Genomic DNA, 21,427 nt, shown 5'->3' on the forward strand with positions numbered 1-21,427 from the left:
TCTACTGCTTGTCAACTGTAAAAACAATGGTACTCTTGCCATTTACAGTAATACACCATAAAATCGACAGTTGTTGGTTTTACTGTAAAAATACAACAATAGAAAAACAACAACAAAAACTGGCAGCTCAGTGACCAGAATTTTTATGGAAAAAACAATTTTTTACCGTACTAACAGTCGTACTGTTGTTGTTGTTTGTTTTACAGTAATATGCTGTAAAAAACAGTACATTTTATGTTAAAATTATTGCAACCGAGCTGCCAGTTTTTTTTTTACTGTAAAAAAACATCTGTACTATTTTACAATAAAAAACAAAACAAAAAAAACTGTCAGCTTAGTGGCCAGAATGTTTATGTGAAAAGCAGTTTTATCAGTAAAAATGTACTTTTTTACAGTAAAAATCTTGCAACTGAGCTGCCAATTTTTTACCGTACTAACAATCATACTGTTGTTGTTGTTTGTTTTACAGTAATATGATGTAAAAAAACCAGTACATTTTATGTTGAAATTATTGCAACTGAGCTGCCAGTTTTTTTTACTGTAAAAAAACATCTGTACTATTTTACAATTAAAAAAAATTAAAAAACTGTCAGCTCAGTGGCCAGAAATGTTTATGTAAAAAGGAGTTTTCTCAGTAAAAAAAAAAAAAAAGAAGTTCATTTCACAGTCAAATTCTTGCAAATGAGCTTTCTTTTTTTTTCTATTTACAGTAATAAGTTGTAATAAAAAAAAGAAGCTTGTAGTGGAGTGCCAGGGAATAGCTGACAAAACGGTTTCCTGGAAAGGTGCCTGCAATAAGGTTCAGCGTCACACTGGGCCGCAAAGCACGTGTCTGTCCCGTCGCCAAAAGCCCAGCCCTGGAGGCCTTAGGCCCAGGATGGTGTAGAACTGGTCTGCTCAAGGCCCCGGACTGCAAATCAGCCGGTCCACGGGAAGTGGAGAAGGTGGTGTCATTTTATCGCGCGAGCCACAAATTCAGCAGCTGCATGTGACTTCATCACTGGACTAACTGGTATGGTAAGTGTGTGTGTGTGTGTGTGTGTGTGTGTGTGTGTGTGTGTGTGTGTGTGTGTGTGTGTGTGTGTGTGTGTGTGTGTGTGTGTGTGTGTGTGTGTGTGTGTTTTGTGTGTGTGTGTGTGTGTGTGTGTGTGTGTTTCCCAGGGTGCAGCGCACGGACAAGAAGGTGGACACACTCAGGACGAGGATGGCAGCCACCTTCCAGACTGGGAGATAGTGGAGGAAACTTAGTGTGCACGCAGTTTGCCACACTTTTGACTGTCTGGAGGGAAATTGAGTCAACAGCACAGGTGAGCATTATGTGTACATTTGCATCCCGGATCTCGGACAAGGGGCAGAAACAAGAGGTTTGCCGTGGTTCTGGTGCTGATTCCTGTTAGGAGTGGACTGAACTTGTTGGAGGGTTTGTTTTATTTGACAATGACCTCCAGTCTGACTGCTTCTGTCCCCGTTGTAGTATAGTCTCCATTTAATGCTTCTGTCCCCGTTGTAGTATAGTCTCCATTTAATGCTTCTGTCCCCGTTGTAGTATAGTCTCCATTTAATGCTTCTGTCCCCGTTGTAGTATAGTCTCCATTTAATGCTTCTCTCCCCGTTGTAGTATAGTCTCCATTTAATGCTTCTGTCCCCGTTGTAGTATAGTCTCCATTTAATGCTTCTGTCCCCGTTGTAGTATAGTCTCCATTTAATGCTTCTGTCCCCGTTGTAGTATAGTCTCCATTTAATGCTTCTGTCCCCGTTGTAGTATAGTCTCCATTTAATGCTTCTGTCCCCGTTGTAGTATAGTCTCCATTTAATGCTTCTGTCCCCGTTGTAGTATAGTCTCCATTTAATGCTTCTGTCCCCGTTGTAGTATAGTCTCCATTTAATGCTTCTGTCCCTGTTGTAGTATAGTCTCCATTTAATGCTTCTGTCCCCGTTGTAGTATAGTCTCCATTTAATGCTTCTGTCCCCGTTGTAGTATAGTCTCCATTTAATGCTTCTGTCCCCGTTGTAGTATAGTCTCCATTTAATGCTTCTGTCCCCGTTGTAGTATAGTCTCCATTTAATGCTTCTGTCCCTGTTGTAGTATAGTCTCCATTTAATGCTTCTGTCCCCGTTGTAGTATAGTCTCCATTTAATGCTTCTGTCCCTGTTGTAGTATAGTCTCCATTTAGTGCTTCTGTCCCCGTTGTAGTATAGTCTCCATTTAATGCTTCTGTCCCCGTTGTAGTATAGTCTCCATTTAATGCTTCTCTCCCCGTTGTAGTATAGTCTCCATTTAATGCTTCTGTCCCCGTTGTAGTATAGTCTCCATTTAATGCTTCTGTCCCCGTTGTAGTATAGTCTCCATTTAATGCTTCTGTCCCCGTTGTAGTATAGTCTCCATTTAGTGCTTCTGTCCCCGTTGTAGTATAGTCTCCATTTAATGCTTCTGTCCCCGTTGTAGTATAGTCTCCATTTAATGCTTCTGTCCCCGTTGTAGTATAGTCTCCATTTAATGCTTCTGTCCCCGTTGTAGTATAGTCTCCATTTAATGCTTCTGTCCCCGTTGTAGTATAGTCTCCATTTAATGCTTCTGTCCCCGTTGTAGTATAGTCTCCATTTAATGCCTCTGTCCCCGTTGTAGTATAGTCTCCATTCAATGCTTCTGTCCCCGTTGTAGTATAGTCTCCATTTAATGCTTCTGTCCCCGTTGTAGTATAGTCTCCATTTAATGCTTCTGTCCCCGTTGTAGTATAGTCTCCATTTAATGCTTCTGTCCCCGTTGTAGTATAGTCTCCATTTAATGCTTCTGTCCCCGTTGTAGTATAGTCTCCATTTAATGCTTCTGTCCCCGTTGTAGTATAGTCTCCATTTAATGCTTCTGTCCCCGTTGTAGTATAGTCTCCATTTAATGCTTCTGTCCCCGTTGTAGTATAGTCTCCATTTAATGCTTCTGTCCCTGTTGTAGTATAGTCTCCATTTAATGCTTCTGTCCCTGTTGTAGTATAGTCTCCATTTAATGCTTCTGTCCCTGTTGTAGTATAGTCTCCATTTAATGCTTCTGTCCCCGTTGTAGTATAGTCTCCATTTAATGCTTCTGTCCCCGTTGTAGTATAGTCTCCATTTAATGCTTCTGTCCCTGTTGTAGTATAGTCTCCATTTAATGCTTCTGTCCCCGTTGTAGTATAGTCTCCATTTAATGCTTCTGTCCCCGTTGTAGTATAGTCTCCATTTAATGCTTCTGTCCCCGTTGTAGTATAGTCTCCATTTAATGCTTCTGTCCCCGTTGTAGTATAGTCTCCATTTAATGCTTCTGTCCCCGTTGTAGTATAGTCTCCATTTAATGCTTCTGTCCCCGTTGTAGTATAGTCTCCATTTAATGCTTCTGTCCCCGTTGTAGTATAGTCTCCATTTAATGCTTCTGTCCCCGTTGTAGTATAGTCTCCATTTAATGCTTCTGTCCCCGTTGTAGTATAGTCTCCATTTAATGCTTCTGTCCCCGTTGTAGTATAGTCTCCATTTAATGCTTCTGTCCCCGTTGTAGTATAGTCTCCATTTAATGCCTCTGTCCCCGTTGTAGTATAGTCTCCATTTAATGCTTCTGTCCCCGTTGTAGTATAGTCTCCATTTAATGCTTCTGTCCCCGTTGTAGTATAGTCTCCATTTAATGCTCCTGTCCCCGTTGTAGTATAGTCTCCATTTAATGCTTCTGTCCCCGTTGTAGTATAGTCTCCATTTAATGCTTCTGTCCCCGTTGTAGTATAGTCTCCATTTAATGCTTCTGTCCCCGTTGTAGTATAGTCTCCATTTAATGCTTCTCTCCCCGTTGTAGTATAGTCTCCATTTAATGCTTCTGTCCCCGTTGTAGTATAGTCTCCATTTAATGCTTCTGTCCCCGTTGTAGTATAGTCTCCATTTAATGCTTCTGTCCCCGTTGTAGTATAGTCTCCATTTAATGCTTCTGTCCCCGTTGTAGTATAGTCTCCATTTAATGCTTCTCTCCCCGTTGTAGTATAGTCTCCATTTAATGCTTCTGTCCCCGTTGTAGTATAGTCTCCATTTAATGCTTCTGTCCCCGTTGTAGTATAGTCTCCATTTAATGCTTCTGTCCCCGTTGTAGTATAGTCTCCATTTAATGCTTCTCTCCCCGTTGTAGTATAGTCTCCATTTAATGCTTCTGTCCCCGTTGTAGTATAGTCTCCATTTAATGCCTCTGTCCCCGTTGTAGTATAGTCTCCATTTAATGCTTCTGTCCCCGTTGTAGTATAGTCTCCATTTAATGCTTCTGTCCCCGTTGTAGTATAGTCTCCATTTAATGCTTCTGTCCCCGTTGTAGTATAGTCTCCATTTAATGCTTCTGTCCCCGTTGTAGTATAGTCTCCATTTAATGCTTCTGTCCCCGTTGTAGTATAGTCTCCATTTAATGCCTCTGTCCCCGTTGTAGTATAGTCTCCATTCAATGCTTCTGTCCCCGTTGTAGTATAGTCTCCATTTAATGCTTCTGTCCCCGTTGTAGTATAGTCTCCATTTAATGCTTCTGTCCCCGTTGTAGTATAGTCTCCATTTAATGCTTCTGTCCCCGTTGTAGTATAGTCTCCATTTAATGCTTCTGTCCCCGTTGTAGTATAGTCTCCATTTAATGCTTCTGTCCCCGTTGTAGTATAGTCTCCATTTAATGCTTCTGTCCCCGTTGTAGTATAGTCTCCATTTAATGCTTCTGTCCCCGTTGTAGTATAGTCTCCATTTAATGCTTCTGTCCCTGTTGTAGTATAGTCTCCATTTAATGCTTCTGTCCCTGTTGTAGTATAGTCTCCATTTAATGCTTCTGTCCCTGTTGTAGTATAGTCTCCATTTAATGCTTCTGTCCCCGTTGTAGTATAGTCTCCATTTAATGCTTCTGTCCCCGTTGTAGTATAGTCTCCATTTAATGCTTCTGTCCCTGTTGTAGTATAGTCTCCATTTAATGCTTCTGTCCCCGTTGTAGTATAGTCTCCATTTAATGCTTCTGTCCCCGTTGTAGTATAGTCTCCATTTAATGCTTCTGTCCCCGTTGTAGTATAGTCTCCATTTAATGCTTCTGTCCCCGTTGTAGTATAGTCTCCATTTAATGCTTCTGTCCCCGTTGTAGTATAGTCTCCATTTAATGCTTCTGTCCCCGTTGTAGTATAGTCTCCATTTAATGCTTCTGTCCCCGTTGTAGTATAGTCTCCATTTAATGCTTCTGTCCCCGTTGTAGTATAGTCTCCATTTAATGCTTCTGTCCCCGTTGTAGTATAGTCTCCATTTAATGCTTCTGTCCCCGTTGTAGTATAGTCTCCATTTAATGCTTCTGTCCCCGTTGTAGTATAGTCTCCATTTAATGCCTCTGTCCCCGTTGTAGTATAGTCTCCATTTAATGCTTCTGTCCCCGTTGTAGTATAGTCTCCATTTAATGCTTCTGTCCCCGTTGTAGTATAGTCTCCATTTAATGCTCCTGTCCCCGTTGTAGTATAGTCTCCATTTAATGCTTCTGTCCCCGTTGTAGTATAGTCTCCATTTAATGCTTCTGTCCCCGTTGTAGTATAGTCTCCATTTAATGCTTCTGTCCCCGTTGTAGTATAGTCTCCATTTAATGCTTCTGTCCCCGTTGTAGTATAGTCTCCATTTAATGCTTCTGTCCCCGTTGTAGTATAGTCTCCATTTAATGCTTCTGTCCCCGTTGTAGTATAGTCTCCATTTAATGCTTCTGTCCCCGTTGTAGTATAGTCTCCATTTAATGCTTCTGTCCCCGTTGTAGTATAGTCTCCATTTAATGCTTCTGTCCCCGTTGTAGTATAGTCTCCATTTAATGCTTCTGTCCCCGTTGTAGTATAGTCTCCATTGAATGCTTCTGTCCCCGTTGTAGTATAGTCTCCATTTAATGCTTCTGTCCCCGTTGTAGTATAGTCTCCATTTAATGCTTCTGTCCCCGTTGTAGTATAGTCTCCATTTAATGCTTCTGTCCCCGTTGTAGTATAGTCTCCATTTAATGCTTCTGTCCCCGTTGTAGTATAGTCTCCATTTAATGCTTCTGTCCCCGTAGTAGTATAGTCTCCATTTAATGCTTCTGTCCCTGTTGTAGTATAGTCTCCATTTAATGCCTCTTTTCAATTAGTCTCCCATGTCCCCTGACACATGAAACGTGACAAGTGGGGGGTGGGGGGTTTGATTTCATTGTTAATTATATAAATTGTTTTAAGTAGACTGTCCATTTTACAGTAAAAACTTGACATTTACAACATTTTACTGTACAATATAGCGTTTTTTTTTGGTTTTTGTACAACATTTTACAGTAATTGTAGAAACACTACCGCTGTTTTTGTGGGCGTGGTTTACAGAACATGCTGGCAGTTTAGTGGCCCGAAATTGACTGTTAAATTGACATTGGTTCTTACAACATGATATTCTTCATGGAAAAACAGTACAAAGTTATTTTTTTTGTTCTGGCAACTTAGCTGCCAGTTTTTCTAGCGTAAAAACAAATGTGCCGTCTTTCCATTTACAGTAATACACCGTTAAAAACAAGATTGTACAGTCAAAATCTGCCAGCTCAGTCGACAGAATTTTTACGCAAAAACAGTAATAGTTTTTTTTCCATTTACAGTAAAATGCTGTAAAGAGCATCGTAACATTTATTGTCATTTTTATTAATTTGATGGGTAGTTTGATGTAAAGTTAAGTCTTTTTATTTAGACAAAAACATGTTTGGAAAGTATGATAATATAGTGTAATATTTCTTGCAATATTGGATACTATTAAAGTTGAAAAGGTATGCAATGTCAAGCAGTACATATATTTTTTCTGTCGAAAAGGAAAAAAATCTATGACATTTAGTGAGAAAATATGAAGTACTTTTACCGTGAAAAAGCAGTTTTCTCAGTAAAAAATGTACTTTTTACAGTAAAAATCTTGCAACAGAGCTGCCAATTGTTTACCGTACTAACAGTCGTACTGTTTTTGTTTTACAGTAATATGCTGTAAAAAAAACAGTACATTTTATGGTGAAATTATTGCAACCGACCTGCCAGGTTTTTTTACTGTAAAAAAACATCTGTACTATTTTACAATAAAAAAACACGTTTTCTATTTTCACTAAAAACTATTTTTAATTTGACAGTAAAATTCCTGCAACTAAAAAAAAAAAGTAACATTTTTCCATTTACTGTAAAAACACTAAATTGTACGGTAAAATTATTGACTGAGATGCCAGTTTTTGACTGTAAAAAACTCTGGTATTCTTTTGCCATTTACAGTAATACACCATAAAATCTATAGTGGCCAGAATTTGACTGTTAAATTGACAATGGTTTTTACAACATGATATTCTTCATGGAAAAACAGTACAAAGTTATTTTTTTGTTCTGGCAACTTAGCTGCCAGTTTTTCTACCGTAAAAACAAATGTGCCATCTTTCCGTTTACAGTAATACACCGTTAAAAACAAGATTGTACAGTCAAAATCTGCCAGCTCAGTCGACAGAATTTTTACGCAAAAACAGTAGTAGTTTTTTTTCCATTTACAGTAAAATGCTGTAAAGAGCACCGTAACATTTATTGTCATTTTTATTAATTTGATGGGTAGTTTGATGTAAAGTTAAGTTTTTTTATTTAGACAAAAACATGTTTGGAAAGTATGATAATATAGTGTAATATTTCTTGCAATATTGGATACTATTAAAGTTGAAAAGGTATGCAATGTCAAGCAGTACATATATTTTATCTGTCGAAAAGGAACAAATCTATGACATTTAGTGAGAAAATATGAAGTACTTTTACCGTGAAAAAGCAGTTTTCTCCATAAAAAATGTACTTTTTACCGTAAAAATCTTGCAACTGAGCTGACAATTTTTTACCGTACTAACAGTCGTACTGTTTTTGTTTTACAGTTATATGCTGTAAAAAAAACAGTACATTTTATGGTGAAATTATTGCAACCGAGCTGCCAGTTTTTTTACTGTAAAAAAACATCTGTACTATTTTACAATAAAAAAACAAGTTTTCTATTTTCACTAAAAACTATTTTTAATTTGACAGTAAAATTCCTGCAACTGAAAAAAAAAAAAAAGTAAAGTTTTTCCATTTACTGTAAAAACACTCAATTGTACGGTAAAATTATTGACTGAGATGCCAGTTTTTGACTGTAAAAAACTCTGGTATTATTTTGCCATTTACAGTAATACACCATAAAATCTATAGTGGCCAGAAATTGACTGTTAAATTGACAATGGTTTTTACAACATGATATTCTTCATGGAAAAACAGTACAAAATATATATTTTTTTCCTGGCAACTTAGCTGCCAGTTTTTCTAGCGTAAAAACAAATGTGCCGTCTTTCCATTTACAGTAATACACCGTTAAAAACAAGATTGTACAGTCAAAATCTGCCAGCTCAGTCGACAGAATTTTTACGCAAAAACAGTAGTAGTTTTTTTTCCATTTACAGTAAAATGCTGTAAAGAGCATCGTAACATTTATTAATTTGATGGGTAGTTTGATGTAAAGTTAAGTTTTTATTTAGACAAAAACATGTTTGGAAAGTATGATAATATAGTGTAATATTTCTTGCAATATTGGATACTATTAAAGTTGAAAAGGTATGCAATGTCAAGCAGTACATATATTTTTTCTGTCGAAAAGGAACAAATCTATGACATTTAGTGAGAAAATATGAAGTACTTTTACCGTGAAAAAGCAGTTTTCTCAGTAAAAAAAATTACTTTTTACCGTAAAAATATTGCAACAGAGCTGCCAATTTTTTACCGTACTAACAGTCGTACTGTTTTTGTTTTACAGTTATATGCTGTAAAAAAACAGTACATTTCATGGTGAAATTATTGCAACCGAGCTGCCAGTTTTTTTTACTGTAAAAAAACATCTGTCAAAATCTGCCAGCTCAGTCGACAGAATTTTTACACAAAAACAGTAGTATTTTTTTTTTCCATTTACAGTAAAATGCTGTAAAGAGCATCGTAACATTTATTGTCATTTTTATTAATTTGATGGGTAGTTTGATGTAAAGTTAAGTTTTTTTATTTAGACAAAAACATGTTTGGAAAGTATGATAATATAGTGTAATATTTCTTGCAATATTGGATACTATTAAAGTTGAAAAGGTATGCAATGTCAAGCAGTACATATATTTTTTCTGTCGAAAAGGAAAAAATCTATGACATTTAGTGAGAAAATATGAAGTACTTTTACCGTGAAAAAGCAGTTTTCTCAGTAAAAAATTTACTTTTTACAGTAAAAATATTGCAACAGAGCTGCCAATTTTTTACCGTACTAACAGTTGTAGTGTTTTTGTTTTTGTTTTACAGTTATATGCTGTAAAAAAAAAACAGTACATTTTATGGTGAAATTATTGCAACCGAGCTGCAGTTTTTTTACTGTAAAAAAACATCTGTACTATTTTACAATTAAAAAAACAAGTTTTCTATTTTCACTAAAAAACTATTTTTAATTTGACAGTAAAATTCCTGCAACTGAAAAAAAAAAAAAGTAAAATTTTACCGTTTACTGTAAAAACACTAAATTGTACGGTAAAATTATTGACTGAGATGCCAGTTTTTGACTGTAAAAAACTCTGGTATTTTTTGCCATTTACAGTAATACACCATAAAATCTATAGTGGCCAGAAATTGACTGTTAAATTGACATTGGTTTTTACAACATGATATTCTTCATGGAAAAACAGTACAAAATATTTTTTTTTTCTGGCAACTTAGCTGCCAGTTTTTCTAGCGTAAAAACAAATGTGCCGTCTTTCCATTTACAGTAATACACCGTTAAAAACAAGATTGTACAGTCAAAATCTGCCAGCTCAGTTGACAGAATTTTTACGCAAAAACAGTAGTAGTTTTTTTCCATTTACAGTAATATGCTGTGAAGAGCATCGCAACATTTATTATTTCTGCTCTGCCGCTCCCAGTCTGTGGAACGCTCTGCCTGACCACCTGAGGGCACCACAGACTGTGGATGCTTTTAAAAAAGGTTTAAAACCCCTTTTTTTTTTTTTTTTAAATAAGCTTTTTTTTAGATATATGCATACTAGTTTTAGCTATTTGGCTGTTCTAGTTTAAAAAAATGTTTTTAATTTTTTAATTATCTTTTTTTAATTTTTTTTTTATTTTTTAATACACTGGAGCACTTTGAGGTTGTTTACTCAATGTAAAGTGCTTTTTACAAATAAAATCTATTATTATTATTGTCATTTTTATTAATTTGATGGGTAGTTTGATGTAAAGTTAAGTCTTTTTATTTAGACAACAACATGTTGGGAAAGTATGATAACATACTGTAATATTTCTTGCAATATTGGATATCATTAAAGTTTAAAAGGTATGCAATGTCAAGCAGTGCATATATTTCTTCTGTCAAAAAGAAAAAAATCAATGACATTTAGTAATAAATATGAAGTACTTTATTGACACATGTCCAGGTGTTTGCGGGCCAGATAAAAATGATGTGGCGGGCTACGTCTGGCCCCCGGGCCTTGACTTTAGAGTGTTGACTATCCTAAAAGGTGTTTTTTTGGCAATCCCAAGTTTGACCACAGCGTCAGTCGCTATGTCGAGTGGCGCTTTCCGTCCTTTTCAGCAGACTGCATTGGATGCAGATACACCCGGGAGTCCTTTCCCTACTTGTGTTGTCAAATAACTTTCTATATTTAGGAAAACATCAGCATGAACAGATGTGGCTGTAGGAAACCCTCCTGAGACTTTATAGATGCATTTGAAGTCTGATGCATCATCCAGCAGCTTCATAACGCTCTGCAATAAATACTGTAGTGTAGTAGACCTAAGTATTCATCAAGTACCACCATAATGACAACATTAAATACAGTAGTGTAGTAGACCTAAGTATTCATTAAGTACCACCATAATGACAACATTAAATACAGTAGTGTAGTAGACCTAAGTATTCATCAAGTACCACCATAATGACAACATTAAATACAGTAGTGTAGTAGACCTAAGTATTCATTAAGTACCACCATAATGACAACATTAAATACAGTAGTGTAGTAGACCTAAGTATTCATCAAGTACCACCATAATGACAACATTAAATACAGTAGTGTAGTAGACCTAAGTATTCATTAAGTACCACCATAATGACAACATTAAATACAGTAGTGTAGTCGACCTAAGTATTCATTAAGTACCACCATAATGACAACATTAAATACAGTAGTGTAGTAGACCTAAGTATTCATTAAGTACCACCATAATGACAACATTAAATACAGTAGTGTAGTAGACCTAAGTATTCATTAAGTACCACCATAATGACAACATTAAATACAGTAGTGTAGTAGACCTAAGTATTCATTAAGTACCACCATAATGACAACATTAAATACAGTAGTGTAGTAGACCTAAGTATTCATTAAGTACCACCATAATGACAACATTAAATACAGTAATGTAGTAGACCTAAGTATTCATTAAGTACCACCATAATGACAACATTAAATACAGTAGTGTAGTAGACCTAAGTATTCATTAAGTACCACCATAATGACAACATTAAATACAGTAGTGTAGTCGACCTAAGTATTCATTAAGTACCACCATAATGACAACATTAAATACAGTAGTGTAGTAGACCTAAGTATTCATTAAGTACCACCATAATGACAACATTAAATACAGTAGTGTAGTAGACCTAAGTATTCATTAAGTACCACCATAATGACAACATTAAATACAGTAATGTAGTAGACCTAAGTATTCATTAAGTACCACCATAATGACAACATTAAATACAGTAGTGTAGTAGACCTAAGTATTCATTAAGTACCACCATAATGACAACATTAAATACAGTAGTGTAGTCGACCTAAGTATTCATTAAGTACCACCATAATGACAACATTAAATACAGTAGTGTAGTAGACCTAAGTATTCATTAAGTACCACCATAATGACAACATTAAATACAGTAGTGTAGTAGACCTAAGTATTCATTAAGTACCACCATAATGACAACATTAAATACAGTAGTGTAGTCGACCTAAGTATTCATTAAGTACCACCATAATGACAACATTAAATACAGTAGTGTAGTAGACCTAAGTATTCATTAAGTACCACCATAATGACAACATTAAATACAGTAGTGTAGTAGACCTAAGTATTCATCAAGTACCACCATAATGACAACATTAAATACAGTAGTGTAGTAGACCTAAGTATTCATTAAGTACCACCATAATGACAACATTAAATACAGTAGTGTAGTAGACCTAAGTATTTATCAAGTACCACCATAATGACAACATTAAATACAGTAGTGTAGTCGACCTAAGTATTCATCAAGTACCACCATAATGACAACATTAAATACAGTAGTGTAGTAGACCTAAGTATTCATCAAGTACCACCATAATGACAACATTAAATACAGTAGTGTAGTAGACCTGAGTACTCATCAAGTACCACCATAATGACAACATTAAATACAGTAGTGTAGTAGACCTAAGTATTCATTAAGTACCACCATAATGACAACATTAAATACAGTAGTGTAGTAGACCTAAGTATTCATTAAGTACCACCATAATGACAACATTAAATACAGTAGTGTAGTAGACCTAAGTATTCATTAAGTACCACCATAATGGCAACATTAAATACAGTAGTGTAGTAGACCTAAGTATTCATTAAGTACCACCATAATGACAACATTAAATACAGTAGTGTAGTAGACCTAAGTATTCATCAAGTACCACCATAATGACAACATTAAATACAGTAGTGTAGTAGACCTAAGTATTCATCAAGTACCACCATAATGACAACATTAAATACAGTAGTGTAGTAGACCTAAGTATTCATCAAGTACCACCATAATGACAACATTAAATACAGTAGTGTAGTCGACCTAAGTATTCATTAAGTACCACCATAATGACAACATTAAATACAGTAGTGTAGTAGACCTAAGTATTCATTAAGTACCACCATAATGACAACATTAAATACAGTAGTGTAGTAGACCTAAGTATTCATTAAGTACCACCATCATGACAACATTAAATACAGTAGTGTAGTAGACCTAAGTATTCATTAAGTACCACCATCATGACAACATTAAATACAGTAGTGTAGTAGACCTAAGTATTCATTAAGTACCACCATAATGACAACATTAAATACAGTAGTGTAGTAGACCTAAGTATTCATCAAGTACCACCATAATGACAACATTAAATACAGTAGTGTAGTAGACCTAAGTATTCATTAAGTACCACCATAATGACAACATTAAATACAGTAGTGTAGTAGACCTAAGTATTCATCAAGTACCACCATAATGACAACATTAAATACAGTAGTGTAGTAGACCTAAGTATTCATCAAGTACCACCATAATGACAACATTAAATACAGTAGTGTAGTAGACCTAAGTATTCATTAAGTACCACCATAATGACAATATTAAATACTGTAGTGTAGTAGACCTAAGTATTCATCAAGTACCACCATAATGACAACATTAAATACAGTAGTGTAGTAGACCTAAGTATTCATTAAGTACCACCATAATGACAACATTAAATACTGTAGTGTAGTAGACCTAAGTATTCATCAAGTACCACCATAATGACAACATTAAATACAGTAGTGTAGTCGACCTAAGTATTCATTAAGTACCACCATAATGACAACATTAAATACAGTAGTGTAGTAGACCTAAGTATTCATTAAGTACCACCATGATGACAACATTAAATACAGTAGTGTAGTCGACCTAAGTATTCATCAAGTACCACCATAATGACAACATTAAATAGAACTAAGTAGTCATTAAACACATGTGTTTGGGGCTGTAAACAAGCCCCGCCCACTCTGCTTTGTTCCTGGTCTGAGCTGCTGTGACCTCGATTATCATAATAACTCCTAGAACACCCAAAAGTGCAGATTTCTACCATTGAAATACTTTGTATAGTTGAAGACTTACGGTCACATCATCACGGCAAATACACTTTTCATGTTAAAAAAATGATGTAGAACGTCCGGCGGGCCGCATTGAACATCTTCATGTGGCCCGCGGGCCGTACTTTGCCCAGGTCTGACCTGGAGGACTGGGCCGGACTGTGCACGACATCAACTCTGAGAGTGTTTTCCTTCCTTGCAGGGGGTAAAGAGGATGGAATAAATGCGCGTGCATTTCCAGGGAGGCATACCCCATCTGAAGCTGACACATGGCGTCCCAGGAGGTGAGTTTGTTAGAGCGCTGGAACAGTAACACTTCCTTGAGGTAGCCTAAATATGCATCTGGACATGTTGCCAGGGTGTGAAAATACTCCTCATAGCACCTCTGACCTGTAAAAGTGCCAGCGTGTGCGTTTACATGTTGACACTCAAGGCTATGTGGCCTTCATGCTGTCCAGCAGGGACTTCAACTACACACACACAGTCCTGGTCATAAGTGTACATACACTTGTAAAGGACATGACTTTACAATCATTTCTTATTTTGTTGTGATGTAGTGATTGGAGCACATACTTGTTGCTCACAAAAAACATTCATGAAGTTTGCTTCTTTTATGAATTTATTATGTGTCTACTGAAAATGTGAGGGTCAAAAGTACCGTATTTCCTTGAATAGCCGCCGGGGCGCTAATTAATTTAAAACCTCTTCTCACTCCTGCGTTTACCAAAAGAATGCGGGATTGGCCAGCATGCGCTAATTATTTTAAAACCTCTTCTCACTCCTGCGTTTACCAAAAGCATGCGGGATTGGCAAGCATGCGCTAATTATTTTAAAACCTCTTCTCACTCCGGCGCTTACCTTATCATGAAAAGCACATTTAATAAAAAAAAACGTTATTATGGTCTTACCTTTAGGTATAAATGAGTCCATGCGCAGCTTCTATAGAAGTCTTCCTTATCTTTCTTCAGTTTTAAAAGTCTCTCTGTTTCGATGGAGGTCTTCCTTTAAGTATTACCTCCTGCTTCGATTGAAAGTCCAGTTCAGAAAACTGTTTTATTTTAGATATGTAATCCTCCATGGTGAAAGTGGAAGCAAACAATGGCTGCTCACTCTTGCTGCGTGTTGTCTTCTTCTGCAGCACCGGTCTTCTGCAGTACCAGCAGTCGCAAGAAGGATCACTAGCGCCCTCTACCACCAGGAGGCGGAAGTCATTTAATGACTCATATTTGACCCGGCGGAAGTGCCAAGCATGCGCTAATTATTTTGCGAAACGAGTTTGACCCGGCTGTAATTCTAGGCAGGCGAATACTATATTCCCGGCGGCAATTCAAGGAAATACGGTATACATACAGCAATGTTAATATTTGCTTACATGGCAAGTTTACCGGCAATAAGGTGCTTTTGGTAGCCATCCACAAGCTTCTGCTTGACCACTTGACCACTAAATTGCTGCAGTTCAGCTAAATGTGTTGCTTTTCTGACATGGACTTGTTTCTTCAGCATTGTCCACACCTTTAAGTCAGGCCATTCTAAAACCTTCATTCTAGCCTGATTTAGCCATTCCTTTACCACTTTTGAGGTGTGTTTGGGGTAGGGATGTCCGATAATATCGGCCGGCCGATAAATGCGTTAAAATGTAATATCGGAAATTATCGGTATCGTTTTTTTTATTATCTATATCGTTTTTTTTGGGGGTTTTTTTGGGTTTTTTTTATTAAATCAACATAAAAAAAACAAGATACACATACAATTAGTGCACCAACCCAAAAAAACTCCCTCCCCCCATTTCTTTCTGTTATCAATATTCTGCTTCCTACATTATATATCAATATATATCAATACAGTCTGCAAGGGATACAGTCCGTAAGCACACATGATTGTGCGTGCTGCTGCTCCACTAATAGTGTTAATTTGACTCATTTTCATTCATTACTAGTTTCTATGTAACTGTTTTTATATTGTTTTACTTTCTTTTTTATTTATTTATCTTATTTTATTATTTTTTTTAAAAAAGTACCTTATCTTCACCATACCTGGTTGTCCAAATTAGGCATAATAATGTGTTAATTCCACGACTGCATATATTGGTTGATATCGGTATCGGTTGACATCGGTATCGGTAATTAAAGAGTTGGACAATATCGGAATATCGGATATCGGCAAAAAGCCATTATCGGACATCCCTAGTTTGGGGTCATTGTCCTGTTGGAACACCCAACAAGACCCAACCTCCGGGCTGATGATTTTGGCTTGTCCTGAACAATTTGGAGCTACCGTATTTTTCGGAGTATAAGTCGCTCCGGAGTATAAGTCGCACCGGCCGAAAATGCATAATGAAGAAGTAAAAAAACATATAAGTCACACTATGACTTATTTTGACTTTTTTGTGTTTTATTTCTTGTCTTGCGCTCCTATTTTGGCGGCTTTTTCTCTTTTTTGGGTATTTTCCCGTAGCAGTTTCATGTCTTCCTTTGAGCGATATTTCACGCATCTACTTTATTTTAGCAATCAAGAACATTTAAGTTGTTTTTATCCTTTTTTCTGGGGACATTGTTGATTGTCATGTCATGTTCGGATGTACTTTGTGGACGCCGTCTTTGCTCCCCAGTAAGTCTTTGCTGTCGTCCAGCATTCTGTTTTTGTTTACTTATTAGCCAGTTCAGTTTTACCGTATTTTTCGGAGTATAAGTCGCTCCGGAGTATAAGTTGCACCGGCCGAAAATGCATAATAAAGAAGGAAAAAAACATAATAAGTCGCACTGGAGTATAAGTCGCATTTTTGGGGGAAATGTATTTGATAAAAGCCAACAGCAAGAATAGACATTTCAAAGGCAATTTAAAATACATAAAGAATAGTGAACAACAGGCTGAATAAGTGTACGTTATGAGGCATAAATAACCAACTGGTATGTTAACGTAACATATTATGGTAAGAGTCATTCAAATAACTATAACATATAGAACATGCTATACGTTTACCAAACAATCTGTCACTCCTAATCGCTAAATCCCATGAAATCTTATACGTCTAGTCCAGGGGTCGGCAACCTTTACCACTCATAGAGCCATTTTGGAAAGTTTCACAAATTAAAGAAAACAATGGGAGCCACAAAAACATTTTGAAAGTTTAAAATGAAAAACACCACATACAAAGCTTAAATTGCTTTGCGCTATGTTAACCAGGGGTCTCTGACACACGCACCGGCACGCATCTCTATGTGGAAATTTAATGTTAGTGCAGCCCGCGACTTTTAATTGACCGGCGCTTGATAGCGTCTTTCTTGCCAACCCTCACAATTTTCCGGGAGACTCCCAAATTTCAGGACGTGCTGGCACTGCTTTTAGCGCCCTCTACAGCCTGCCCAAACAGCGTACCTGCTTGGCCACATGATGAATGCAGCTTTTGCTTGCACACGTAAGTGCCAGCAAGGCATACTTGTTCAACAGCCACACAGCTTACACTGACGGTAGTCGTACAAAAACAACTTTAACACTGTTACGTTACAAATATGCGCCACACTTTTGAACCCACACCAAAAAAGAATGACAAACACATTTCTGGAGAACATCTGCACTGTAACACAACATAAACACAACACAACAAATACCCAGAATCCCATGCAGCCCTAACTCTTCCGCTCAACCGACGCACGGAGACGGGGTGGGGGTTGATGTGTGGGGGGGTTTGGTGGTAGCGGGGGTGTATAATGTAGACCGGAAGAATTAGGGCTGCATGGGATTCTGGGTATTTTTTGTGTTGTGCTACGGTGCGGATGTTCTCCAGAAATGTTTTTGTCATTCTTTTTTGGTGTGGGTTCACAGTGTGGCGCATATTTGTAACGTAACAGTGTTAAAGTTGTTTTTGTACGACTACCGTCAGTGTAAGCTGTGTGGCTGTTGAGCAAGTATGCCTTGCTGGCACTTACGTGTGCAAGTAAAAGCAACATATAACATGTGGCCGGGCTGGCACGCTGTTTGTAAATGCTATAGAGGACAATTAATGCAGTGCCATTAGGACACGCCCTTGATTAAGTCATTAGAGTGAAAATAGGATAATATTTGCCCTGGGAGATTCTAGGAGAGGCTGTCTCCTGGGAAAATCGGGGGGGGGTCGTTAAGTATACTGGGAAAACCGGGAGGGTCGGCAAGTATGCAGCTGAGCCGCATCAGAGTGGTCAAAGAGCCGCATGCGGCTCCGGAGCCGCGGGTTGCCGACCCCTGTTCTAGTCTCTTACGTGAATGAGATCAATAATATTATTTGATATTTTACGCTAATGTGTTAATCATTTCACACATAAGTCGCTCCTGAGTATAAGTCGCACCCCCGGCCAAACTATGGAAAAAACTGTGACTTACAATAAAATATGGTATGTTCTTCACGGAAAATGAGCCAAAGTCAGTGAGTCTCAGTTTGAAAAATTAATTAATTGTATAATTAAAAGCTTGAGTGAAACTGCATGTTCCATCATTGTGCTGCGGGGGTGGGCGTGTCCACAGGCCGGATGGGAGAATGTGTGTACAAATAAGACTTTATAGCAAATGTCAGTGTTGTACCCTGACTGTCTCACCACATTCTCATGGCAACAACACAACGCCAAAGAGCTGAGAAAAAGGCAGCGACATTGATTGACGGGTGTCTGTATCGCTCTTTTAACACGCTGAATTGTTCCAGAGCCATTTGACAGCCATACTCCTGATCTCCATCTTGGCGGCGGTCCTGGGCTCACTGCAGGTGGGCTACCACACGGGGAACGTCAACGCCCCGGCCAAGGTGATTTCTTTATTTGATGAACAATTCATTCTCTCAAAACTTTGCCGTTTTTGAACTCACTTTCATGTAAGTCTCAGAGGTCCCACACCAGAAGTGTGTTCTACACAAGGCTGGAGTTTAGACCACAAACACTTTTTGGGAGCCCCGTTTTGTCCCTGTAGCTTTTTATGCTAACACTCGTCCTACCTAATAATAAGATGACTTTGGATCATTCCTCATTTTTAAAAGCTATTTTTAAGTGTCTTAATGGATTAGCCCCTGCTGTGATGTGTAAAGAAGTACACAGGTACAGTAGTGAAGGTGTGCAGTGGGTGGGGCGGGAGGTGTAGAGTGGAAAGGTGGTGGACCACTCTGGGTCAGTCTGAGTTCTCAGTGAAGTTCTCACATCTGTGGAACTCTTTGCCACTGGACTTAAAGTCGGACATTAAACTTTTCTCCACTAAACTGAAAAAGTGGCTTAAGTAAAATCAGAAGTGTGAGCACTGGAACTGGGTGTAGTAATGTGAGTACTAGAACTGGGTGTAGTAATGTGAGCACTAGAACTGGGTGTAGTAATGTGAGTACTAGAACTGGGTGTAGTAATGTGAGCACTAGAACTGGGTGTAGTAATGTGAGCACTAGAACTGGGTGTAGTAGTGTGAGCACTAGAACTGGGTGTAGTAATGTGACCACTAGAACTGGGTGTAGTAATGTGAGCACTAGAACTGGGTGTAGTAATGTGAGCACTAGAACTGGGTGTAGTAGTGTGAGCACTAGAACTGGGTGTAGTAATGTGAGTACTAGAACTGGGTGTAGTAGTGTGACCACTAGAACTGGGTGTAATAATGTGAGCACTAGAACTGGGTGTAGTAATATGAGCACTAGAACTGGGTGTAGTAATGTGAGCACTAGTACTGGGTGTAGTAATGTGAGTACTAGAACTGGGTGTAGTAATGTGAAATAATAGATTTTTTTAACATTTAGGTGTTCATACACCGGCTTGAGGAGAAGCATCAAAGAGTGACAGTTTCTTTTTGTCATGCAGTATATCCGCTAAATAAGTCAGCCTGAGGAAAACTGGATCGGTCACGTGGAGGACAAACAAATGGCCAACAAATATCTCCCAGCATCAAGACACAACTGAACAAACAGACGCCCTACGTGCTCACTCACATCCTGACATGTTCCAGGCATTTCCATAAATGCTGAGACGAGGCCTGCGGCAGGCAAACAATGTCATATGTTCCCTTAACTCTTGGGTCAGCTTTCACCAAAAAAAATGCATTTTTTTCCCCCCATCTTGGACAAGTCAGTTCAATTTCAAGTTTACCGGGCTGAAACTTTGAATAAACCTGAGTAAAAAGACACAAAAATAGCGTTAACGCCAACATTGTATTTGATTTACTTAAAACTTTTTTGAGCGTTTGTGTTTTCCGTCGCTTTACGTAGTTTTGAATGAAGGATTAAGGGACATCTTGACAAAGCGGAAGATTCTCAGCCGGTGGCATGCACACTTCCACTTCCAACAGTCTTTGTTTGTTTCAGATCATTGAGGCCTTCTTCAATGAAACCTGGACAGACCGACACAACCAAACCATTTCAGACCACAGCCTGACCCTCCTGTGGTCGCTGTCGGTCAGCATCAAGGACTTCGGAGCCCTGTTGGGCTCGCTGGGAGTCAAATATCTGGCAGACTCATTTGGAAGGTGAAAACAGACTTCGGGAAGGACACTGGTTCTTGGTCTGTAAAATGTCCGCCGTCTTCCCTCCCGTCCAGGCGTAACTCCATCCTGATATGCAATGGTCTGTCCGTGGTGGGAGCGTGCCTGATGGTCATCTCCAAAGCCATCGAATCATTTGAGGCTCTCATCCTGGGAAGACTGTTGTTTGGTCTCTTCTGCGGCCTGGTGATGAGTCTCAATCCACTCTACATCCAGGAAGTGTCCCCCACCGCCCTGAGAGGGGCTTTTGCAACACTCAACCAGGTGGCCTACGCTTCAGGGATCCTGCTGGGCATGGTGAGGCCAGAAAGAACCCTGCCAAAAACGGCATCTAGTCCTAAAAGGTTTGTTTGGTTCCTGCAGGTGGCCGGACTGGAGACAATGTTGGGGACGACGGACCTCTGGGACATGATGTTGTCCCTGTCTTTGATCCCGGCACTGGCACAGTTCCTCATCCTGCCTTTTTGCCCCGAGAGTCCTCGGTTTCTGCTCCTCAACCAGGGAGAGGACAGCAAGGCGGATGCTGGTGGGGACACTTGCACCTTTTAAAGGCCTACTGAAATGATTTTTTAAAATTTAAACGGGAATAGCAGATCCATTCTACGTGTCATACTTGATCATTTCGCGATATTGCCATATTTTTGCTGAAAGGATTTAGTAGAGAAAATCGACGATAAAGTTCGCAACTTTTGCTCGCTGATAAAAAAAAGCCTTGCCTGTAGCGGAAGTAGCGTGACGTCACAGGAGCTAGTATTCCTCACAATTCCCCGTTGTTTACAATGGAGCGAGAGAGATTCGGAGCGAGAAAGTGACGATTACCCCATTAATTTGAGCCGGGATGAAAGATTCGTAGATGAGGAATGTTAGAGTGAAGGACTTGAGAGGCAGTGATGGACGTATCTTTTTTCGCTCTGACCGTAACTTAGGTACAAGCTGGCTCATTGGATTCCACACTCTCTCCTTTTTCTATAGTGGATCACGGATATGTATTTTAAACCACCTCGGATACTATATCC

At 38.3% G+C, this 21,427-nt stretch overlaps 2 protein-coding genes and 1 gene segment (V, D, J or C); 2 read left to right on the top strand and 1 right to left on the bottom strand.

The window, feature by feature from the left end:
- The window catches only part of LOC133641188 (zinc finger protein 3-like), a 24,173-nt gene extending 23,287 nt beyond the window's left edge, over window positions 1-886 (top strand). The window contains exon 4 of the mRNA XM_062035122.1: window positions 786-886. Coding sequence (XP_061891106.1) covers window positions 786-886 — 101 coding nt within the window. The remainder of the gene's footprint in view (window positions 1-785) is intronic.
- The window catches only part of LOC133640900 (T-cell receptor beta-1 chain C region-like), a 157,135-nt gene that overhangs the window by 97,106 nt on the left and 38,602 nt on the right, over window positions 1-21,427 (bottom strand).
- Window positions 853-21,427, top strand: part of LOC133641012 (solute carrier family 2, facilitated glucose transporter member 1-like) — a 33,682-nt gene continuing 13,107 nt past the window's right edge. The window contains exons 1-6 of the mRNA XM_062034796.1: window positions 853-1,307; window positions 14,143-14,224; window positions 18,613-18,711; window positions 20,236-20,396; window positions 20,468-20,708; window positions 20,775-20,937. Coding sequence (XP_061890780.1) covers window positions 14,210-14,224; window positions 18,613-18,711; window positions 20,236-20,396; window positions 20,468-20,708; window positions 20,775-20,937 — 679 coding nt within the window. The 5' untranslated portion in view covers window positions 853-1,307; window positions 14,143-14,209. The remainder of the gene's footprint in view (window positions 1,308-14,142; window positions 14,225-18,612; window positions 18,712-20,235; window positions 20,397-20,467; window positions 20,709-20,774; window positions 20,938-21,427) is intronic.

This window comes from Entelurus aequoreus, linkage group LG23 (genome assembly GCF_033978785.1).
Source record: "Entelurus aequoreus isolate RoL-2023_Sb linkage group LG23, RoL_Eaeq_v1.1, whole genome shotgun sequence".
In the NCBI taxonomy this organism is placed as follows: Eukaryota; Metazoa; Chordata; class Actinopteri; order Syngnathiformes; family Syngnathidae; genus Entelurus; species Entelurus aequoreus.